The sequence below is a fragment of the Primulina huaijiensis genome, chromosome 18 (assembly GCF_012295235.1).
Source record: "Primulina huaijiensis isolate GDHJ02 chromosome 18, ASM1229523v2, whole genome shotgun sequence".
NCBI lineage: Eukaryota > Viridiplantae > Streptophyta > Magnoliopsida > Lamiales > Gesneriaceae > Primulina > Primulina huaijiensis.
Window position 1 is genome coordinate 4,301,780 of NC_133323.1, and position 20,989 is coordinate 4,322,768.

At 34.3% G+C, this 20,989-nt stretch overlaps 4 protein-coding genes across 4 annotated transcripts; 2 read left to right on the forward strand and 2 right to left on the reverse strand.

Annotated features, from left to right (window-relative positions):
- Positions 1-162: 162 nt before the first annotated feature.
- Positions 163-2,045, reverse strand: LOC140964456 (peroxidase 42-like). The gene is made up of 4 exons (XM_073424266.1): positions 1,763-2,045; positions 1,487-1,675; positions 988-1,153; positions 163-823 (listed from the first exon to the last, which is right to left on the reverse strand). The coding sequence occupies exons 1-4, from the start codon at positions 1,985-1,987 to the stop codon at positions 414-416; spliced, it is 990 nt and encodes a 329-aa protein (XP_073280367.1). The 5' UTR covers positions 1,988-2,045; the 3' UTR covers positions 163-413.
- A 7,153-nt stretch (positions 2,046-9,198) lies between these two features.
- On the reverse strand, positions 9,199-12,730 carry LOC140964976 (lactoylglutathione lyase GLX1-like). The gene is made up of 9 exons (XM_073424994.1): positions 12,564-12,730; positions 11,811-11,933; positions 11,585-11,709; positions 11,059-11,123; positions 10,722-10,934; positions 10,104-10,151; positions 9,893-10,000; positions 9,655-9,807; positions 9,199-9,466 (listed from the first exon to the last, which is right to left on the reverse strand). The coding sequence occupies exons 2-9, from the start codon at positions 11,927-11,929 to the stop codon at positions 9,416-9,418; spliced, it is 882 nt and encodes a 293-aa protein (XP_073281095.1). The 5' UTR covers positions 11,930-11,933; positions 12,564-12,730; the 3' UTR covers positions 9,199-9,415.
- Positions 12,731-14,129: 1,399 nt separating this feature from the next.
- On the forward strand, positions 14,130-16,446 carry LOC140964631 (5'-adenylylsulfate reductase 3, chloroplastic-like). Its single transcript, XM_073424490.1, has 3 exons — positions 14,130-14,347; positions 14,424-14,550; positions 15,213-16,446. The coding sequence occupies exons 1-3, from the start codon at positions 14,167-14,169 to the stop codon at positions 16,444-16,446; spliced, it is 1,542 nt and encodes a 513-aa protein (XP_073280591.1). The 5' UTR covers positions 14,130-14,166.
- A 1,803-nt stretch (positions 16,447-18,249) lies between these two features.
- Positions 18,250-19,656, forward strand: LOC140965128 (probable F-box protein At4g22030). Its single transcript, XM_073425195.1, has one exon. The coding sequence runs from the start codon at positions 18,275-18,277 to the stop codon at positions 19,523-19,525; it is 1,251 nt and encodes a 416-aa protein (XP_073281296.1). The 5' UTR covers positions 18,250-18,274; the 3' UTR covers positions 19,526-19,656.
- Positions 19,657-20,989: the final 1,333 nt, after the last annotated feature.

Genomic DNA, 20,989 nt, shown 5'->3' on the forward strand with positions numbered 1-20,989 from the left:
CCTTTTTCGTGAGGGGCCCTTCGTTAATTTTTCTTTATCAAGCTTTTATTTTCTTTATTAAGCTTTTATTTTCTTTATTAAGCTTTTATTTTCTTTATTATGTCTCTTAAAGAAGACAAGTTCCCTTTCGGAAAAAATTAAGAGTTCCAAGAACCAAACAAATAAACATGAATCTTGCTGCTGCAAATTCAACCACCACAATAATCACATAACAAGCATCCTACACACCCACCACCTTCGGTCCTTACAACATCCACACCCCGATTTTCCCCATGAACTCCATACACAGAAAAAAAAACCCGCAGTACAAAGAAACAGATCGATAATTAACACTGGCCAGTGGCCATCACAACCTTCATCTTGCCACAAACAGAAGAGAAGCCATTTTATTTGTCACCCACACTCCCACTCTTTTAATGGAGCTTATTGGCAAGATTGCATTGTTTTCTGATTTCACCCTTGGTGCCTGTGAGAGGGTTGTTCTCAGATAAAGTGGTGATGGCTCTAGCAAACTCTGAGAAGAAGTAATCTTGACTCTTGGCCATTTTCTTGACGAAGGGCTTGGTTCTCTTGTCTGTGGCTAGTTGGTGATCCACAATTAATAAGCCCTTGTTGTCCAATATGTTTCTGTAATAATTGTTGTCGAGTTTCATTGGCGTGCCACGATCGTTTCTCACGTACTGCACGGCCTTAGGATCCGGGATTGCATCGGGACACTTGTAGAGCATGTGCTGAACATGATCAGGGTTCAGTGCTGGATCCACCTCCGGGTATAGACGGTGCACCAGCTTTACACAGTGGGTTCTGCCGACACTGTGAGAGCCTGTAACATGACTAATTCCCATCACACTTGTTGTCTAACAGAAAATTTTACATTCTTTGATTTGAGAATGGGTGAATCTAATATAAATATTATAGTTATATGATGATGATAATTAATTCTTGAATATAAAAGAGTTCTAGCTAGATAAAATCGTGGATTTATACCAAGTAAAGCAACTACTCCAGGGGTATCAATTCCAATACTAGCAAAACGCTCGAGTACAACACTCATGCTCTCATTGTGATCTGGTAAGTACTGCTCAAGAATATCTGCTCGGCTTTTTCTACCATCTCTTCTTCCAGTTTTAAGGGGAATATATGGTCCTCCAACCTGTCCAAAAAACAAAAACAAAAAACAAAAAATAAAATAACAAATCACAGTGACTATGGACTATGGTAAAACACCAAATTTGGGTAGATCCACAAACAGAGGCACTTAAAATCTTGAAACTTCCGACAAGTTAACCGAAACAAGACACATCACCATTTTAGGATGAAAATGCCGAAAAAGGACAAGAATTTGAGTCAGAAACTCAGGGGTAGTGTTCACCAAAATTTGGGAAATTCTAAAACAAGCGAATTTCTGAGTACTTATCTCGAGTTTCCAGCGTACTAAAACATGTAAATTCAAGAAAACGAAAAGAAGAGAGAAAGCTCAACTTACAGAAGCAATGCCATCTCTAGCGGACAAGACAAGAATATCCGCGCACGAAACAACACCAGGGCATTCCCTCTCTAGAGCCTCTTTAATAGTCTCAAGATACCTGAAATTCCTCATCCCAAAACTCCTATCTGTCTCCTTTTCAGACAAAACCCTCCTCGTTGAATCCAGCAGTAAAGATGCATCACACGACTGCAACACAAAAAGAACAGCAACACAAAACAAATCAATCGACAAGCATAAAATATTAAACATCTCGACAACAAACCCATAAATTACCTCGACGAAACAGTCGTGGAAAATGTTCCTAAGCCACGAAAAAGCAGTGTTCTTGTGGCGTTTGTACAGTAGTCTCACTTGTTCTTTGATGATATCTTCAGCTTGAGGGCAAGAGTCCTTGTAGTAGTTCACGACAAGGCCGGGATCTTCATTTTCTGCAGAAGCAGAGAGGGATGAAATGTAGAGGATCGCGAGGAAGAAGAGAGCTTTGGAAATGAAAGCCATTGCTGCACTCTGGATACTTAGCAAAGATCACTGACCTCAAGCTTTCGCTTATACTGTCTGCCACCTTAAATAAATGAGGAAGAGAGAAGAGCGAGGCTGAAGCCTGAATGTTTCTTTTTCTGTTTTTTTAAAAAAAAATTAAAAAAGAACTCTAATTATGCTTAAATTGGTAATAACTTGTCCGATCTTTCGCGAGAGTTTTAAATTTTCATGCAGATTCCTTTGGCCTTATTCGAAAACTCAATCTATGCGCAGCATTTACTCCGTGCCAGTTCACGAAGGGTAAGTTTTAAGATAACCCAACGACGACTAATTAACGTTGGAACGTGACACCAAACAAATTATTCATTTACCCAAACTCCACACAGCCACACAATTTGTCAGTCGATTTTCTATCCTCTTTATTAAAAAAAAAAAACTCACTTTTTATGTAAAAAAAAATATTATATTGATAAATCCAATCATATCATAATTGTGTACCATGTTTCAATTCACATGTCAAAATAAACTTAATTTGAGCTCTCTATATTTTTACTTTTTATTATTCCAACTCTTTTATCTTTTTGGTAAATTAGATACCAAATTAGGTATGCACTTATAATATTTAGATTCACTTTTTTTTGTCAATATATGTAAAATGGGTCTTTTGTGAGACGGTCTCACGAATCTTTATTTGTGAGATAGGTCAACCCTACCGATATTCACAATAAAAATTAATACTCTTAGCATAAAAAGTAATACTTTTTCATGGATGACTCAAATAAGATATCTGTCTCACAAAATACGACCCGTGAGATCGTTTCATACAAGTTTTTGTCATATGTATATATATATATATATATAGATGAAATTATGACACAAATGTATGCATTTCAATTACAAGTAACTCAACTTGGATATGTTTCGGGAGGAAATTAGATCGGACAATTTTGGATATTGAAAAGAAAGGAAAATCTTTTGTTGCACTCATAATGTGGGTATACAACAGTCAAATTAAAGTACTAATTTACCAATTAACAATATCGACCGGCTCAAATTGAGTACATGATCAATAACTTTTGTATTTTCTAAGTTTCAGATAGCTTAAATTGAAAATATAAAAGTGAAAGAGTTGAAATTGAGTTTTTGTAATTTGAGGACTGAATCCCAATTAAACTAACAACAAATATATGTTTTTAGAGGAGAAAAAAATGAATACAATATATATGCTCTTGTTTTATTTGCTGAAGTAAGTCGTTATTATATGTAGAATCACAGCTTAACATCGGATGGTTGTTGGTTAGAAGCACACATCCATTTTATTTCTAATAAGTAAACTGACAAGAGGTATAGGATAACTTATCACATCAACACAAAAAAAAAATTTGTGAGACAGTTTTATGAGATAATTTTGTGAAATGAATCTTTTATTTGAATCATTTATGAAAAAAATATTTTTTTATATCAAAATATTATTTATTATTATAAATATAAAAACGAATAATTATTCATGTGAAACTGTCGTATAAAATACATATTAAAAAATCAATAGACAACTTCGGAAAGGATGATTCTTCTTTTGTCAAAGTTGAGATTTATCATTATTTTGACTTTTAATTATGAGACTCGTAAAAATTACAACATAGAAAAAGAAAGAGTCACCTTAGATTTACACGTACAAAAGAAAATCTTTTTCTTTTTCTAACATAATATTTTTTTGAAAAAATGAAATATAATTAGATTCAAAATATAAATTTGAGTGTAACTTTAAATATATAAAAACATTTGTGAGACGATTTCATGAAGTAATTTTGTGATATAGATTTTCTATTTGAGTCCTCCATGAAAAAATATTACTTTTTATATCAAAATTATTATTTTGTTTGTCAAATATAAAAAAAATGTGATCAATTTCACAAATAAAAATTTATAAAATCGTCACATAAAAAAAACTATTCTTTCAGATATCGACGCAAAATAATCCAAAAATAAAAAAAATAAAAAAACTAACCATACAAACAATGACACTATGTGCACCGACGGTCTAGTACTTGTCCCTACCATACACACCTCTGTCCCAACCTCCATTATTTTAAATTATATTCCGTTCAAAAAAGGGAAAAAAATCCCTATATATTTTCATTTTTAAAAAATTTATGTGGATGGAAACTTAAGTGAGATAATCTCATTGGTCATATTTTGTGAGACATATATCTTATTTGGATCATCCATTAAAAAGTGTTATTTTTTATGCCAAGAGTATTATTTTTTATTGTGAATATCGATAAGATTGACCCGTCTCACAAATAAAGATTCATGAAATCGTCTCACAAAAAACCTCTTCAATTATGTGAACAATTATTTAATTATCGGTACAATGCAGACAGATATCATTAATTACATAATGGGGTGTATGAACTATGAAGTCCACATTTTCCAAGAAAGTAAAGGGGATGAGACAATATTTTTTTATGTAATATTTTTCTTTGCAATTAAATTAAATTTTTTTAAAATCATCCAAGAAATCATCATTATATTTCTTTACTAGTGATTTATTATCTCTAGAAATAAATCTCTAAGCAATTAAATATTGATTTTAATATTATACATATAGCAAGATAATTTGTTTATTTTATAACTTGGAAATATCATTTTATGTTGTTTGAAATATAATGTGTAGATAACATGGCAAACTAGTATTACAAATTATCTATAATTTTCTACTTCAATTAATTTAATATATGGAATATATTAAAAAAAATTGTCAATTATACCTTTCGAAGGATGTAGCCTGAGACGAGCCAAATGAGGAGACAGGTGGGTGCGAATTGCTCTCTCTCTCGATTTTTATTTTATAGAGTAAGGTATTAAATGTAATTATTTTATTCCAATTTTCTCTAATTAAAATATGCATTTGTCTCCTGAATTTTTTAATATATTTTTTCGTCTGTTAACTTTATTTTTCTAGCTCCGTTCTTTGATATAGCTTAATCAAGGAGCATGAATGCATCGTCAGTTCTTATTTTGTACCACAATGTCGATCTTGCATATTTGTTTATTAAAATAAAATCTATATTATCATATTTTATTTTTAGTTAGATATACATTCTCATATGATATCGTCCATGTCAGCATCGTATTTGTGTTATGTAGCATCACATTAATATTACATCCTAAAAAATCAAAATTACAAAATAAACGAAGATAGTGACTAAGATTAAAGTTTGACAATACAAATGATAAATATACAATTATACATGACAAAATTTATAAATTTTTTTTTATATATGTATGTATTAATAATTTATCTTAAACAATACTTGTTAGTAAGCGATTTTATTTTTAATACTTTTCAATGTTATAAAAAAAACGTAAGGTTTAGCGACCTGCAATTGTACGAAATGTTTATTATCTTAAATATTATATATATAGTTATTTATTATTACTTTTATATATTTTAAATAAATTTATAAAAGGGCCCATTGGAAAGCCCACATCTTTGCTACAATTTATGCAACCGAGAATTTGTCAAACACAATTAACGAGTCCTTTCACGGTTTCACTTACCGACATTTATGACTTATTCACGCAAACGATTTGGTAAAATTTTGAGATAATGTGATATGATCTAATATTATTACGAGACTATGTTATGAAAATCGATGCTTGATGTCTTCTCTTTCGAGTCTCCGTCTACTCATATACATTCTACGATATACTTTTTGTCGGGGGTAATGGAAACTCTGATTCATGATCACTTTTTAATGGAATACAACTTTTTCGACTTTAATTAATTAACTTTAATTAATTAGTTAATTAATTAACGATTATCACTAAGAAGAATCTTTCTTTTAAAAGTGACTTAATCCAGCGGTTCAAGTGCATCGAGATTCACAATATTTTAAATAATTGATATACGCTCACATATATATTTAACTAATATCTACCTATGCTATCGAGCCATTTATTGGTTGACCAAAATAATGTCTCCAATTTCCAATGACATTTTTTTCCCTTTTAATATAATATTAATATTAATTGAAGCCTCTTTTTTGTAAAAATTTTTCCCAAAAATGTCAACCCCCCCCCCCCCCCCCCCCAAACACCTAATTCACACAAAGAAAATAAAGAACCTGGGCCCTTTATAATTATATCTTTTTATACAGTTTTATGTTCAGCTGCTTTAATTTTGTTTTATAGATAGGGCCCATAAAAGAGTCAGGCCCAAATAGGTAGAGGCCCATTCTGCTTTAAGCTGCTAAAACACGTATTTGTGTAGGTGAAACTCAACTTCTACTTCCATTTAATCCGATAAATTAATTTAGATAATAAGTTTAACAAACCATGTCGATAATTTATTAGTTATTTTCTTTAGATCTAAAATCTTGATTGTTAAATGTTTGAACTCTACTTGAAGTCGTAAAAGTTGCAATATTTGGTAGTTCAATAGTATATTTCGTCGATAATCACATGTATCAATCATGACATTAAAACAAGTATACGGTAAGTTATAATCTTTGCATTCTTAATCATCACTTTAATTTAATCAATAACTAAGACATGTGTCACATCCGTCCGTCCCTTTGTGGTGGTTTAGACACGTGATATTGGCACGGCTCAATCAAATAAACGAGCTCTACGTTTGTAGAGCATGCCTTTTTAATTGAACCAAACCAACATCTCGCAGATGCCTGACCAACCAGACATGCATGTACAAGCATATAATTTTATCAAAGTTATCGGTTTGCCATTTGAGTACTAAAAAAAATATATATATTTCAGAATAAAATTTTACCTCCAAAATCAATCCAGCGACTGATGAGGGTCGGTTTTGTCTGGCTTGAACCACTCCCACGTAATTAAAGACCAAAAAGGACGACGCATTACAGAAAGAACAAACAAATCAAAAGAATGTTAATGTACTAACTGTCGTGTGAAGTCAATTTGCCATGCATGAACTGAAACCACCATATCTATTTATAGATACACAGGACATGCATGTATATGTAATACAGGTAGAATTAGAAGTAAGTTGTGGGTTTTTGTAGAGGGGTAGCTAAAATCGATAGAGGAGGCATGGCAGACCAGATAATTCGTGCACAAAAAGAGGGTGAAGCCTGGATTTCACGAACAAAAAAGAAGGGTATAATTTACTTGCTCAAATCTGAAGCCTTTATTCTACACTTATGGATATAGATTGATTTCAGGTCTAGGTTAATATATATGTATTATCGTTACTAGTCTCCGTATGCATTTTTTAATGATTATTATGAACAAACAATTGTCGTCTTGCATCTTCAGCAAACGGCAACTGTTTTATATGTGATGATTTTAACAGGAGAAAAAGATGGAAAACCTCTTAAATTTAATAGGAAATTAAAGCTCTCTCATTGTATGTTTTCGGTTTCACGAATTTTTTATTCGTGAGACTTGTCAACCATACTTATAATACTTTTTATAATGTCTCAAATAATAGATTCGTATCATAAAATTGATCCAATGAGACCGCTGAAAAGGAACTAATAAATTTCTGAATTTTAAGTACTTGAAATTATCCGTCAACATATAAAAACTTCAATTTATGCAGTTGACTATTCACTTTAACAAACTAAATTTTATTTTTTTGGAATATTATCCTCTCTTTTTTCCGACGACGAACAATTACCATCAAACTGACACTATATTGGACTGCATTAATGATTAAAGTTTAATAATTTTTTTATGTTTAGAATTTTTTTTAAAAAAAAAGTAAGAAAGAAAGTTAATGGACTAACAATCATAACTAAAACAATGCTCAGTAGTCCATATTATTTTGCTGGATGTAATGCCAACAAATTTAGAACATATGGGGCCATCTTTTGTATCAAAGTACTTATCTTAGAATATAAAACTAATCATCTCTAATTTTCAGTATCAGTGATAAATACTGATTATTAAACATAATTTTAGAGTAAGATCTTTGTTTGAATCTTAACAAACATGACTATTTGGTCTAAATAATTAATTTTGGAAAATTTTATACCTCAAGAGTGCTTCTAAAGGTATACGTTTATTCTCACATGTGAACTCTACTTTTTTTTAAAAAAAAGTGGGTTGATCGATCAGACAATATCACGAGGATAACATCTCATTGACTCTTACATGTCAATCCACAATAATTATGTTTTCCTCTGAGATTCTAAGTGAAATTTACCTACATATATATGAGGTTATATCATTACCACTCTACTGCATAACTATAGATCTGTTGTTGTTTAAAGCTACAATCAGATCCCCACTGAGCCACAACTATGTCACGATAAAATGATGAACGTTCAACACCCTTTAATAGTGCAACCTGTCCATTATCATTGCCTTGATCCATTTGGTTATATGGAGTTGGATAAATGACCCGAAAACTATTGCTTCATTGTCTATTACAATTTTGAGACTTTTGGAGAGATAACTAGTAGTAAAAAAATGTTCAAATAATAATAAATAAAATGTTCAAGTTAGGCTTTTCGTAATTCCTCGCTGAAATTTTACAAGTTCTTCAAGGAAGACAGAATGGGATGCTTAAGTTTACTTAAATTATTCAATATAGGATGACTGGAATTTCTATTTTACCCCGTAAGTAATTGATTGTAATTTAATCGTTTCTTGAAAATGAAATATAATTTATATGTCTTTTACGTGAGTTTGAACAATGACTCTCCTTCAAACGGGAGGTATTCATACCTCCTCCATCCGAATGATAGTGCTTTTTGCCTTTTTTCTTTTTTTCGTCTCTCGAATTTCTTCTTTTATGTAGCTATGTCCCGAACTCAGATTGCCGATCACTTCGATTACCTCTTTTTTGTTTTGCAATAAATCTCGTGCCAATTCTTCTCTCCTGTGCTATTCGCTTACGTGCAAAATATGAACATTTCATATGAGTGAATGCATTCGCAAAGATGATCGTAGTTTTTGGTTATCCAGTGAAACGTCTCTTTGAATAGACGAGCTTCGAGACGTTCCCCCATTATTATTATCCAACAAATTTCATGAAGGGAATATTTTACTTGATTAAAGTTCATTCCGTTCCTTTTATTCAGGGGGAGACTATGCTGCACCTGGAGACAGCACACTCCTTAGATCAATGTGGGGGTCATGTAAGGCTCGCTGATCCAAGGGCTGTTTCCCAACGGGTGTCAGCATAGTCTCTCCCACCCCCATTTTTGTACCGATAATCGAGATATATAGTACACCACATATAAGAAATGCACACACATTTATACAACATATCCTACTTCTGGTTGTACAGAAAGAAGTACAAAATCCACGAACAAAGACGGGAGATGGTGGTTTTGCATTTCATATTTGGACCCAATACAAGCGTAGGCAGTTCTACGTTATTTATTTATTCAACTGGGTCTGGGAGCTTAAACCATAAACACTAAGGCCGGTTATCCTCCAGAATTTTGAGACCTCTCACTCTTGCTTCTCGAGTTCATTCAGAAAATCTGCATTATCCACCAGAACCTAAAAACGGCAAAAAAAAAAAAAATAATAAGTGTGAGATTTGAGTCGAGTAGTTATAAAAGGACACATTGGGGGCTGCTCGGTAGGGCAGATGATGCTCAGTATATTAATATTGTAAGCTACTTAGAACTATAAGTGGTGTTTGCTTTCGCTATATATTAAGTAAATATCCAAAATATCAAACTTACAGTTTTCCAACCATCTGGGTCTAGGAAAGAAGTGATCTTAGTGTTGATTCCAGGAATTGGTCCTGGTTGTCGAGTTATCTTTCCTCCAAGCTCCTGGGTTACAAGGTTCACAACCTCGGCACTCTTATATACATCATTTGTGCTAATTGCTACCTGAAATTGAACTCACCAATATGTATGATTGGGATGATGCCATGATAACAAGCTGAAGGGTAATTGTGATGAGAACTCATCTCACCTGTGCATATGCATTTCCTTTGGTATATTCAGTGACACCATAGTTGTAAGTTAACTCCAGCACAATCGTCTCATATTCATCAGCATATCCCATCATTGCTATCGAGTACTGTGAATTACAAAGTTCTTTTGTCAAAACATAACCAAAACAAAAAAATGTATATTAAGTATGCGCTAAAGCTTTAAAGCTGGTTCTCATCCAACATTGAAACCTTTTGCTCGGGTCTGTCAGTTTTTTTTAGGAGTCTCATCCCCAAGACCTGCATGAAAAAAGAAAGTTATCAGCTTCCAACATGTGCAGTTTGAATGTCTTTGTTGGAGGATATCGTTTGCATTCATATTCTTAAATCTAGATATATGTAAGATGCATACCAACACTCTGACATCAAAAGAGAGACCTCGCTCAAGTACAGGAGATATTCTTTGGACAGATGGTGGTAGCGGATTTCCGAATATGATTTAATTTTGCTCTTACATTTAACAATAAACGCCTGTGTAGGGCTGGACTTGATGGTAGCAAAATCATAATGGAAGTGTTCAAAGCAAAAATTATTTCTCTGGTCACAAACACCTTAATGATAGCAATTTTATCACGAAAATATGAACGTGATAAGCTGATACAATGAAAAAATAATACTAAACAGGAGATGGGACACCTATAATTACTATTTATATAATCAAAAACTTGGGGAAACAGGCTTTCACATATATCCATACGTAAAGGACTCGAGAAACAAGTATGGCCGGGATCGACCTCCAAAAGATTAGTTGACGAGAAAGTTTAAGTACAAATAAATAAACCTTAAACACAGTTAAAAAGAATAATTCACCTTCTCATAAAATTTAATAGAACGATCAAGATCACCCACGCGAAGCATGACTTGGCATAGTGGTTCTGGAGTTGGACCCCGTTGAATAAGTTCAAAAATGTACCCATCTGGATCCTTAGCAAAAGCAATAACTGTTGATCCACCTTTGACCGGACCTGGCTCTCGAGTGATGGTTCCTCCCTTGGCCTTAATATTTTCGACCAGTTTGTAAACCTAATAAAATGAAAATTAAAAGTAAGATAAATTAAAATAAATACCAAATTCTGGCCCCATATAAGCACTCTGTTCAATTGACAAACAAATAAAAAAAAATAACGATGATGATGATAACACTCACATCTTCACTTGCAATGGCAAAATGCCCAAAGCCAGTTCCAATGTCATATTTGTCAACTCCATGGTCTGTTGTAATGTAATGAAGAATGTCAAATGGTAGCATTGATCGATATGCAACAGGAAGAATAGAGATTACTACTTCATACAGCCTTTTATTCAGTAGCGTCAACAAATTGTGACCTCCATGGGTCACCTCTCTCTCACTGCTTCTATCAGACTTAATTAATATTCAGTATCCTTTGTTTTAGGATTGAGAAGAAAAGTTTAGTATTATGTATGTGTGGCACATAAGGGTCTGAAGTATCAGAAAGGTAGTTTAGGGACACAAAACATTCGGTAGCCACTTGTTTCCGGTGAGTGGTCCAACAACCAGCATTCTGAAACTAAAAAAGCAATATTCACATCATGCTAAATTTTTTATAAAGTTTTAGTGCACAAGGTAGAATTAGAGATGGCATTAGTAATCCCCTAGACTAAATTAAAACCATGAAAATTCAAGAACTTAGATAACCAAGGAATTTGCATACTGTAAGTCAATTCCAAGACAAAGTGAGAGTCTTCAGGCCCAAATCCGAGAAAAGCATTTGAATATTTTTCCTCGGGAACATCCCTTTTCCTCAATAGCTTCATCCCAAGACATTCAGTGTAAAACCTAGCAACATGTAGATAAAAATAAGTAACATGGATATTCAAAAGAAATCTCTATCTCAGAGCATCAGCAAGCTTAGTATAGTTCTTAAGTCCAAAAAATACTTGATGGTGCGATCAAGGTCTCCCACTCTATACACAGCATGTAAAAATCGTCGCTTGTCATGTTTTGGCCACTCCAAGAGCTCGTGGCTTGGGACAAGTGTTGCTGCTGCCTCGGCCATCGATCTGCATCCGAAACCCACGTGTGAACCAAATCGATCTACTAATAACTTTCACCAACTATAGTCAATCAACTCAAAATAAACGTTGTATTTGCGCTGGTAAAGCAGATGACTGTCAAAATAACAAACAAGTAACATCTAGAAACACTACGAAGATAATACTTAACACTGTCTCCATCTTGATGCATCGAACAAAGGCAATAATTCAACAGTAAAGTGACAAACCTTCCAGTATGTATGAATCAGAACTCAGAGGTATATAATACTTCATTTGAGTGATAAAAGCAAACTGAATTTAAATATATATATTTTTTAAAAAACCGAATTCAGCTGCTTAAATAACTCTCTCCTACAAATTCCATTCACACAATAATTTTAAAGTCGTCATTTTTAAACCCAAAAAAGTAAAAGGAATTGATTACGCGAGCAAAAAAAATTCATTTTCGTAACAGGTTTGCCCTTCGATTGACAGATTTCAGGCTAGAATAAGATCGGAAAAATTAAATCAAACAAGATAAAATTAAATAGGGAAAGTGGTAAATCACTAGCGTCAAAAAGAGAAACTTAAATCTTGATCAAGGTACAGTAATTCATCGATAAATCAAAAGGAGAACTCAGCGAGAGCTGAACTTACCAGAAGAGTCGGTCAATGAAGAAGCAAAAACGAAAGAATTAGAAGTAATTCTCTTATCCAAATAGTGCACGTGTATATATACGTAGAGACGAGAGTATGAGAGAGACTGCCACGTTTTACAGGCATTCATCTAGAGCCACGCGCCGGTGACAATTTTCTAGGACAGATTAATGGCAGCTATTCGATTAATCAAATTTAACTTTTGATTATTACTCAAACATTCACGGTCACGTATTTCATCAACTCAGACATCTCATCAAAAACATAATATATTTTTCTTGATATATATATTAATGCTTTCTCACATTTAGGACATCCATAATGATAGATATAATACATGTCTAAGTCATCCAAATATCCTCTTCATCTAAATATTCACCACTGTACACCATTTATTTTTGTGTCAAAATAATACCCGGTTACAAATTTGTAACCTGGTATTGCAATTTTTTTTTAAATTTCTTCAAGCCAGCGTGAGTTTCACGCTGACTTGAGACACGTGCGTGCATTGCACTCGCACATCAGACACCTGTAGTGGACAATTAAATGGAATCCGGGATCAACCAAGCTTGGGTATACCAAAACAAAACATTGGTCGACCATACCATTTTTGGTCGACCAATTGGTCATTTTTGGTCGACCATCGACCAATTGCATTTTTGGTATACCAATTCCAACAAATGGTCGACCAATTGACCCAAAGCTTGAGAAGTTTTTTCTGCACGTGGTAAATTAGTTTTGTATAGTTCGTTATAAATTTTTTAATTTTATTAATATTTATTTTATTACAAATTATTTATTCAAAAATAATCGTTATAAACTTTCTAGTTTTATATTTCAATAAAAATATAATACTAAATAATAGATGAAAGTAATTAAATTGGTTAAATGTTTTTATTAAATGAAAAATAAAATATTAATTAAAGTGACAGTGAGAACCATAAATATTTGGTTGGTGCGATATTTGATTGTGAAATATGAGATATTTGAATAGAGAAATATTTGATTGATGATGTGGATTATGGAGTCCATAAATATTTGGGATCCACATTTTTCTTATTGGGGATGGCTTTACAAGCTTGAGAAATTTTACAGATGGGGGCATGATGACTCATCATTTTAGGATGGAGAAATTATCATCCAAACGATTTATTTTATATGACCGGACGGGATTAGCCATTTGGACATATAGGGTTATCGTACGATAAACAAAAATTTTTAGTTTCAAAATTGACCATGATCAAACGCTCGAAGCAATGCCACCTCCTCTCGACCACGATTCTCTATCTCCACGTGACGAAAGTGCTGATTCAATCATAGTCCATCTCTCGCCACGTCGGGCGTCAAGGTTCAATGAACCTTCGCCGGTCGCCTCGTCACTCACCCCGGCCTATACATCTATCCTTCCGTCTCCGAAATTCAACAAGATTTTCAAGAATCCATCTAGGGATCAAAACTAAGATATATTTCTTCTTGAAAAGTTAGTTTTCGTGGATTATCATTATTAAACTACAGAGAACAGATCACACGGCATAAAAATGGCTTTTGCTGTTACTTGCTCACCAGCTCCTTGTTCAACCTATATTTGTCTACATACCTTTTCATGATATATATTTTCTGTTCTACAGGTGCACTGTTCGATTCATTTCTACCGTCGGAAACACCGCATCACCAATCAACGGCCGTGAGATTCTCAAGGAGACGCCGCACTGTTAAGCCGTTGAACGCTGAGCCGGAGAGGAATTATTCGATTGTCCCCTCAGCAGTGAAGTTGTCCGCTCCCGGTACGCAATTTATATTTTACTTCTGCATGCGAATTTTGTATTGATTGAGTGACGATTGTCGTATATAATATGGCAGAAATGGGTGAGAAAGTTGAGAAGACAGACTATGAAAAATTGGCTATGGAGCTTGAAAATGCTTCGCCTCTGGAGATTATGGACGTGTCCCTTGAGCTCTTTGGAAACGATATAGCAATTGCTTTTAGGTATCAGAATTACTCCCATCATTTCGTTTGCCCCCTAACCCCATAAATTATTGACTGGATCACTTTGCCTCTTCATCCAAGGGTTAAGGTTTACAATATTACTATCGATCTTATATTTATTACCTGCAAATCCCATGATGTTTTATCTACTTTACAACTTCGCCTGCTGAGTAATAGAAGCGTTTATTAGAATGAAATTATTGCAAAACAACATTTCAATTAGATCAAGTTAATAATAGCTTTCCTGTTTAAATAATTATATTATATAAATCGTGTGTTTTTTTCCAATAACTTTAGTTGAAACATATGCTCTTAATCTTTATCTTACGCCAAATCTAAGAAATTTATTTGCCTCATATGTAGTATTAATTTTAATTTGTCCGGTAACTAAAATGTTTTTGCCCCATTAATCCTAACACGTGAATTACCTGTTTTTCAAATGTACATGGGATTTTCTTATGTTGCTTGTGGCTGAAGGTTCTGTTAATGCATTAAATAGTTTGGCAATTATGAATCGAGCTATGGTCAGATTTTGTTCTCTGTTTCATGTGGAAAACGAGTTTAATCAATTTCATCAAAATGTGCTCAATCAAAATATCTAACCGATTTGATTTCAGGAAAATAAATTTGAAAACCACTTAACCGATTTCTATATTTTTCAGTGGTGCAGAGGACGTTGCTTTGATCGAGTACGCTCATTTAACTGGTCGACCGTTCAGGGTTTTCAGCTTAGATACAGGGAGATTGAACCCAGAAACGTACAAGTTGTTCGATGAAGTAGAGAAACGCTACAGCATTCGAATAGAGTACATGTTCCCTGATGCCGCTGAAGTTGAGTCCTTGGTTAGAAGCAAAGGGCTCTTTTCTTTCTATGACGATGGCCACCAGGAGTGCTGCCGAGTTAGGAAAGTTAAACCTTTAAGAAGGGCTCTCAAAGGGCTGCGAGCATGGATAACTGGCCAGCGTAAAGATCAATCCTCTGGGACTCGATCAGAAATCCCAGTCGTGCAGGTTGATCCTGTTTTTGAGGGCTTGGATGGTGGGATTGGCAGCTTGCTAAAGTGGAATCCTGTTGCAAATGTTCAGGGAAACGACATCTGGAGTTTCCTTCGAGTCATGAACGTGCCGGTAAACTCGTTGCATGCTCAAGGTTATGTCTCACTAGGATGTCAGCCGTGTACCAGGCCGGTACTACCTGGTCAGCATGAGAGAGAAGGAAGGTGGTGGTGGGAAGATGCCAAGGCCAAGGAATGTGGTCTCCACAAAGGAAATATCAAGGAGGTTAATTTGAATGGCACTGGAAATGGTTCCGTTCATATTAACGGCACTGCCGCCCACGCCGATCTTTTTACTACCCCAAGCGTCATAAACCTGAGCAGGCCTGGAATTGAGAACCTATTGAAGCTGGAGAACAGGAAAGAACTGTGGCTCGTTGTGCTCTACGCACCTTGGTGCCAGTTTTGTCAGGGAATTGAGAGCTCGTACGTGGAATTGGCTGAGAAGTTGGCAGGTTCTGGTGTTAAGGTGGCCAAGTTCAGGGCGGATGGAGAGGAGAAGGCTTTCGCGCAACAAGAATTGCAGTTGGAGAGCTTTCCCACTATACTTTTCTTCCCTAAGCATTCGCGTCCTGTAAAGTATCCAACAGAGAAGAGAGATGTTGACTTGTTGATGGCTTTTTATTTGGTTTTGTGTTTCTTGTTTCTTTGTGTCGGTTGGGTTCACAATTTTGTAAATAAGCGTAACGACTGGGGCCAAGTAAAATGTTCGTTTACTTGGAACATGGAAAGATTTAATCGTCCTAATTTTGCCAATTTTAGTAATTGCAAGCACAAATGGTTGGGACTTGGGGTAAAAAGGGGTACTCCTCTGTTCATAATTAGAATAATTTCAAACTAAATGGAATAAATCAGGACACTCAAATTGAAATTGCTTTAATTTAATATTTAAGTGTAACTTCCCTTACATATATTTATTTTATTAATTAAACTTGTAAACACAGCAACATCAGATTTGGCCTATTTGGTTTGTTAATCAATTCGATGCATGGATATGTTTTCTCTCACTAGTTGAATGAAATTAGAATTAGAATTTCATTTTTATAAATTATCATTCAATTTTACTAATTTCATCAATATTTTTTAAAATTTTATTATAATCCTACTAATTGAACATATATAACGAATTATATTTTCTATAATAACTATCTTGTTGTGTAAGACACAAGAAATGTTCTTTTGACAGTAACCTTATTTTAACGAGAATTCAAACACTTGAAGAATTTAAAACCCAAAACACAGTGCTTTATGGAGAAAAAAATTAATCTAAAAAAATTACATTTTACATACATAAAATTACAATTTACATTGAAATTTTAAGAGCTCATGCTTAACACATTAACTAGTATTACACATACATACAATTAAAGTTAGGTGTCTATTAAATTTTTTCCAATTAATATATGAAAATACTTTTTAAATTATTTATATAAGTTTAGAATTTAAATTTAACTTTTTAATTAATTTTTATTCAATAAAATAAAATAATCGGGATTTGATTTATAGGTACAATGATCACTCAAGTTTCAGTCAAAATAAAGTACAGTTTGAATTCATCTGATACTAATATTCCGAAATTTCCCCTTCTTTCAAACAAAGAGAGGAGGACGGGTTATTCACATTTCATTTGATGGTCAGAGGCGAATTGAAAGCTAAGCAGCAAATATCTCTCATAATTATTATTTTTTTAACCTTTTTATAATATACTTAGCTTGTGATTGTATATTGGTATATTTGATAAGTCAGACAATGTTTTTTGATGGAGAATGGTCCCATTGGAAATATATTTCAATTAATGATCAAAGCTACTAATTTTGACTTGAATTAAATTTGTTTCCCATGCATTCAGATTTCGTAACCTTGTACAAATATAAACTGCAAATGCGAGTAGTCAAGATTATTGGCGTGTGTCTTGGCAATTGGACTCGTTCCGTTTACCTCAAATTTCATTAATAACTAATTTTATCTATAATAAATAAAAGTGATATTTTAGAAAATTTAAAAAAAATACTCCACTAGATAAAAAAAAAATGACTTACGAGTTCTTGTAACTTCATACTGCTACTATTATACGAGATTGTAACTTGTAATAAAAAAATACATCAATCAATTAAATATACAACTTGACATTAGGTTTGCATAGATTAATATAGATATATAGTGTGGAGGGATATTTTAAATAACAAAACTAGTCAAACTAAAAAAGACAGCTTGATTAATTACATGTGCATTCATACTTTGTGATTTTATTTCTGGTAAAAGTAAAATATGAAGTCGGAATATTGATGTCAGATGAAGTATAAACTATTATTTTTATGTGCGGAATGCGATTGATATATATTTATTATTTTTATGTGCGGAATGCGATTGATATATATTTAAAACAACCAACTAAAATAATGTGAATTTGAATTACATACATCAAATCTTTTATAAAATATAAATTACAATTGATTTTTAATCACATGCAACTTAAAAGATAATAGTAATGTTTGCTACTAAATTTCAATTCATATTGCCAATAAATTTTTTTTAAAAGAAATGTTTCGTAGTTTGAAAGTCAATCAAAGACTAGATCAGAAGAAGTCAACTATTGATCAACCGGTTCAAACTCTGTATAAAATACTGTCAAACTCTGTATAAGCTTCAAAACAGGAGTATCAAAGAATATGGCAGCGTTGAAACCAACCATCTTAATCTTGAAATCTTCGTTCTCTTCTTGTAAGTCCTCGAAGCAAAGAGGGATCGTTGCTGCTACAATCAGTCCCGGAAACCGGGTTGGTAAAATTTCTCTTCCGGGCATGGGAGCTGGAGGATTTGTGAATAAACTGGAGTTACACAGATTCACTGATGAAAAACAGCTCAGCCCTATCAAAGTTATAGAGAAAATCAAGAGAAATGAGGGTGTTAATGGCGGAGATACGTTGATTGTAGCAGAGCTTTATTCTATATTGGAGGCTGTTGCAGATAGAGTGGAGATGCACAGGAATATTTGTGAACAGAGATCGAACTGGAACAGCCTTCTTTTGACATCCATCAACGGTTTGATCCTCGCCGCCGCCACGATGGTGGGGATCGCATCAATCAGCGGCGGTGCTCCAGCGGCTGCGCTGAAGCTTTCTTCCACAATTTTGTACGTTGGGGCAACTGGGCTTCTTTCGATTATGAATAAGATCCAACCGTCTCAGCTAGCGGAAGAACAAAGAAACGCAACGAGATTGTTCAAACAGCTTCAGAATCAGATTACAACTGTTTTATCGATCGGGAATTTCACGAGCTTTGATGTGAAGGAGTTGATGGAGAAAGTGTTGGCTCTTGATAAAGCGTACCCGCTTCCTCTTCTAGGCGCCATGCTCGAGAAGTTCCCGGAGAATGTCGAGCCCGCAGTCTGGTGGTCCGAGTGCAGAAGAAAACAACCCAAAAGGTGTGTAGGTTTCAATGGATGGAACCTGAAATTGGAGGAAGAAATGAGGGAGATAGTAAATATCATGGAGAGAAAAGATAAACAAGATTACTTGAGATTGAGTGAAAAAACATTGAAACTCAACAAGTTTCTCGCTGTGGCCGCTCCTATGTTAACAGGTCTCGCCGCCGTGGGGTCTGCTCTCGTGGGCTCCCCTTCTCACGGCTGTTGGGCGGCGGTGCTGGGAATTTCATGTGGCGCGTTGGCGAGTGTGATGAACACTCTTGAGCACGGAGGGCAAGTTGGAATGGTGTTCGAGATGTACCGGAGCAACGCTGGGTTCTTCAAGATGATGGAAGATACTATTGCATGGAATTTGAGAGAAGAGGATTTGGAGAGAAGGGAGAACGGAGAGGTGTTGGAGATGAAGGTGGGTTTACAGCTGGGGAGGAGTTTGTCGCAGTTAAGGGATCTTGCGACGGCGGGTGAAGACCAGTTCGCGAGCAAGCTTTTCTGATTCCAATTGCATGTAGAAAACACGACTAGATTTTTAGGCTGCGGAGAAATTCTTAATCACAAACTAATTCCAATCATTATTTTATGCTACGCCTTTGGGTCTATCATTATTTGATTCAAAATTTAATTCGAATGTGCCCCATTTTACATGAAAAAATCATTGATTCGAGGTGTGACATCAACAATTGTTTGATCGAACATTTTAAAAAGAATATTTGAGTGATAATGTTAAATACGAAGACAAATGTTGGGGTGTTGGTTAGGACAACGATCAACACATGATATTTGGTGTGCTATGTTGTTTGAAAGTCTTGATCACACTGTTATAATTAGATATATATAGTTCATAAGTTATAAGTGGAGGGACAAAACTAAGTAGTTAAAAACAAATAGGGAGATTGTTTATTCACAAGTTATATGTATATGTATGTTTTTTTGAGCGAAAATGTATTTTGTTATAATCGAGTCTCAAATCCAAGAACTCACCCCAAATTTCGAAACCTTGATTCGAGACGGACACGTGTTTAGAGGATGATGCAATATTGATACAATTGTTTGCAATACATGATTTGATCTGTTTAACTTGATCAAAAGTAGAATAGAATTAAAAGATAATGAGTAAATGTTGAAGCACTACAACAAAAATGGCTTTCCGCAGCACATCATCATCAGCGTGCATTAATAGCACGCTGCGAATAGTACTTTTAATGACGTGCATCAATATGTGCGCTGTTAATATTGTTGAACTTGACAGAAATAACGGCGTGCAGTAAATGCACGCTGCGGAAAGTAAGCACGCTGCGGATATTACTTTCCGCAGCGTGCATTTATGTGTGCTATAAATATTATATACTTTCTGCAGCGTGCTTTTAATGCGCGCCGTTAATGCATATGTTATTAAAGGCGCGCATTAAAAGCACGCTGCGGAAAGTAATATTATATACTATCCGCAGCGTGCAATAATGTGTGCTGTTAATACTCTATGCATTCACGACGTGCATTAAAAGCGCGCTGTTGAAAATGGGTGAATTTTTAAATTAGCGACGGTTTTTAAAAACTATCGCTAATTTAACTTTGCGACGGTCTTTATACCCGTCGCTATATTTAGAGACAGTATACAACAAACCGTCGTCGATTTAAAATCGGTGACGGTTTCACAAACTACCGTCGCTCGGTTTTTATTGCTAATAGTCGTAAATGTAACGACGGTTTTTATTAAACCGTCGCTAATAGTCGTAAATCAGCGACGGTTATATTTAAACCGTCGCTAATAGCGACCATTTAATACAAAACCGTCGCTAATAGTCGCAAATTGTCTATAAATATCCGATTTCCATTCCACTTTTCTAATACCACTTCACAACACTTAAAACTTTTTTCTATTATGCGTTTTTAATTTCGGTTTGGGTACATTTTTTTTTTTCAATTTTTGATTAATTTTTAAATGTTAGTTAAGATATTATAG

Bases quoted from the DNA above. Each gene is read 5' to 3' on its own strand.
- LOC140964456 (XM_073424266.1), bottom strand. From the start codon at position 1,987: ATGGCTTTCATTTCCAAAGCTCTCTTCTTCCTCGCGATCCTCTACATT. The intron at 1,676-1,762 runs GTAATTTATGGG...TTTGTGTTGCAG, and splicing joins TCCACGACTGTTTCGTCGAG to TCGTGTGATGCATCTTTACT. The intron at 1,154-1,486 runs GTAAGTTGAGCT...TTTTTTGGACAG, and splicing joins CTAGAGATGGCATTGCTTCT to GTTGGAGGACCATATATTCC.
- LOC140964976 (XM_073424994.1), bottom strand. From the start codon at position 11,929: ATGGCCGAGGCAGCAGCAACACTTGTCCCAAGCCACGAGCTCTTGGAG. The intron at 11,710-11,810 runs GTATTTTTTGGA...ACATGTTGCTAG, and splicing joins GACCTTGATCGCACCATCAA to GTTTTACACTGAATGTCTTG. The intron at 11,124-11,584 runs GTATGCAAATTC...ACATTACAACAG, and splicing joins TGTCTTGGAATTGACTTACA to ACCATGGAGTTGACAAATAT.
- LOC140964631 (XM_073424490.1), top strand. From the start codon at position 14,167: ATGATATATATTTTCTGTTCTACAGGTGCACTGTTCGATTCATTTCTA. The intron at 14,348-14,423 runs GTACGCAATTTA...ATAATATGGCAG, and splicing joins AGTGAAGTTGTCCGCTCCCG to AAATGGGTGAGAAAGTTGAG. The intron at 14,551-15,212 runs GTATCAGAATTA...TATATTTTTCAG, and splicing joins GATATAGCAATTGCTTTTAG to TGGTGCAGAGGACGTTGCTT.
- LOC140965128 (XM_073425195.1), top strand. From the start codon at position 18,275: ATGGCAGCGTTGAAACCAACCATCTTAATCTTGAAATCTTCGTTCTCT.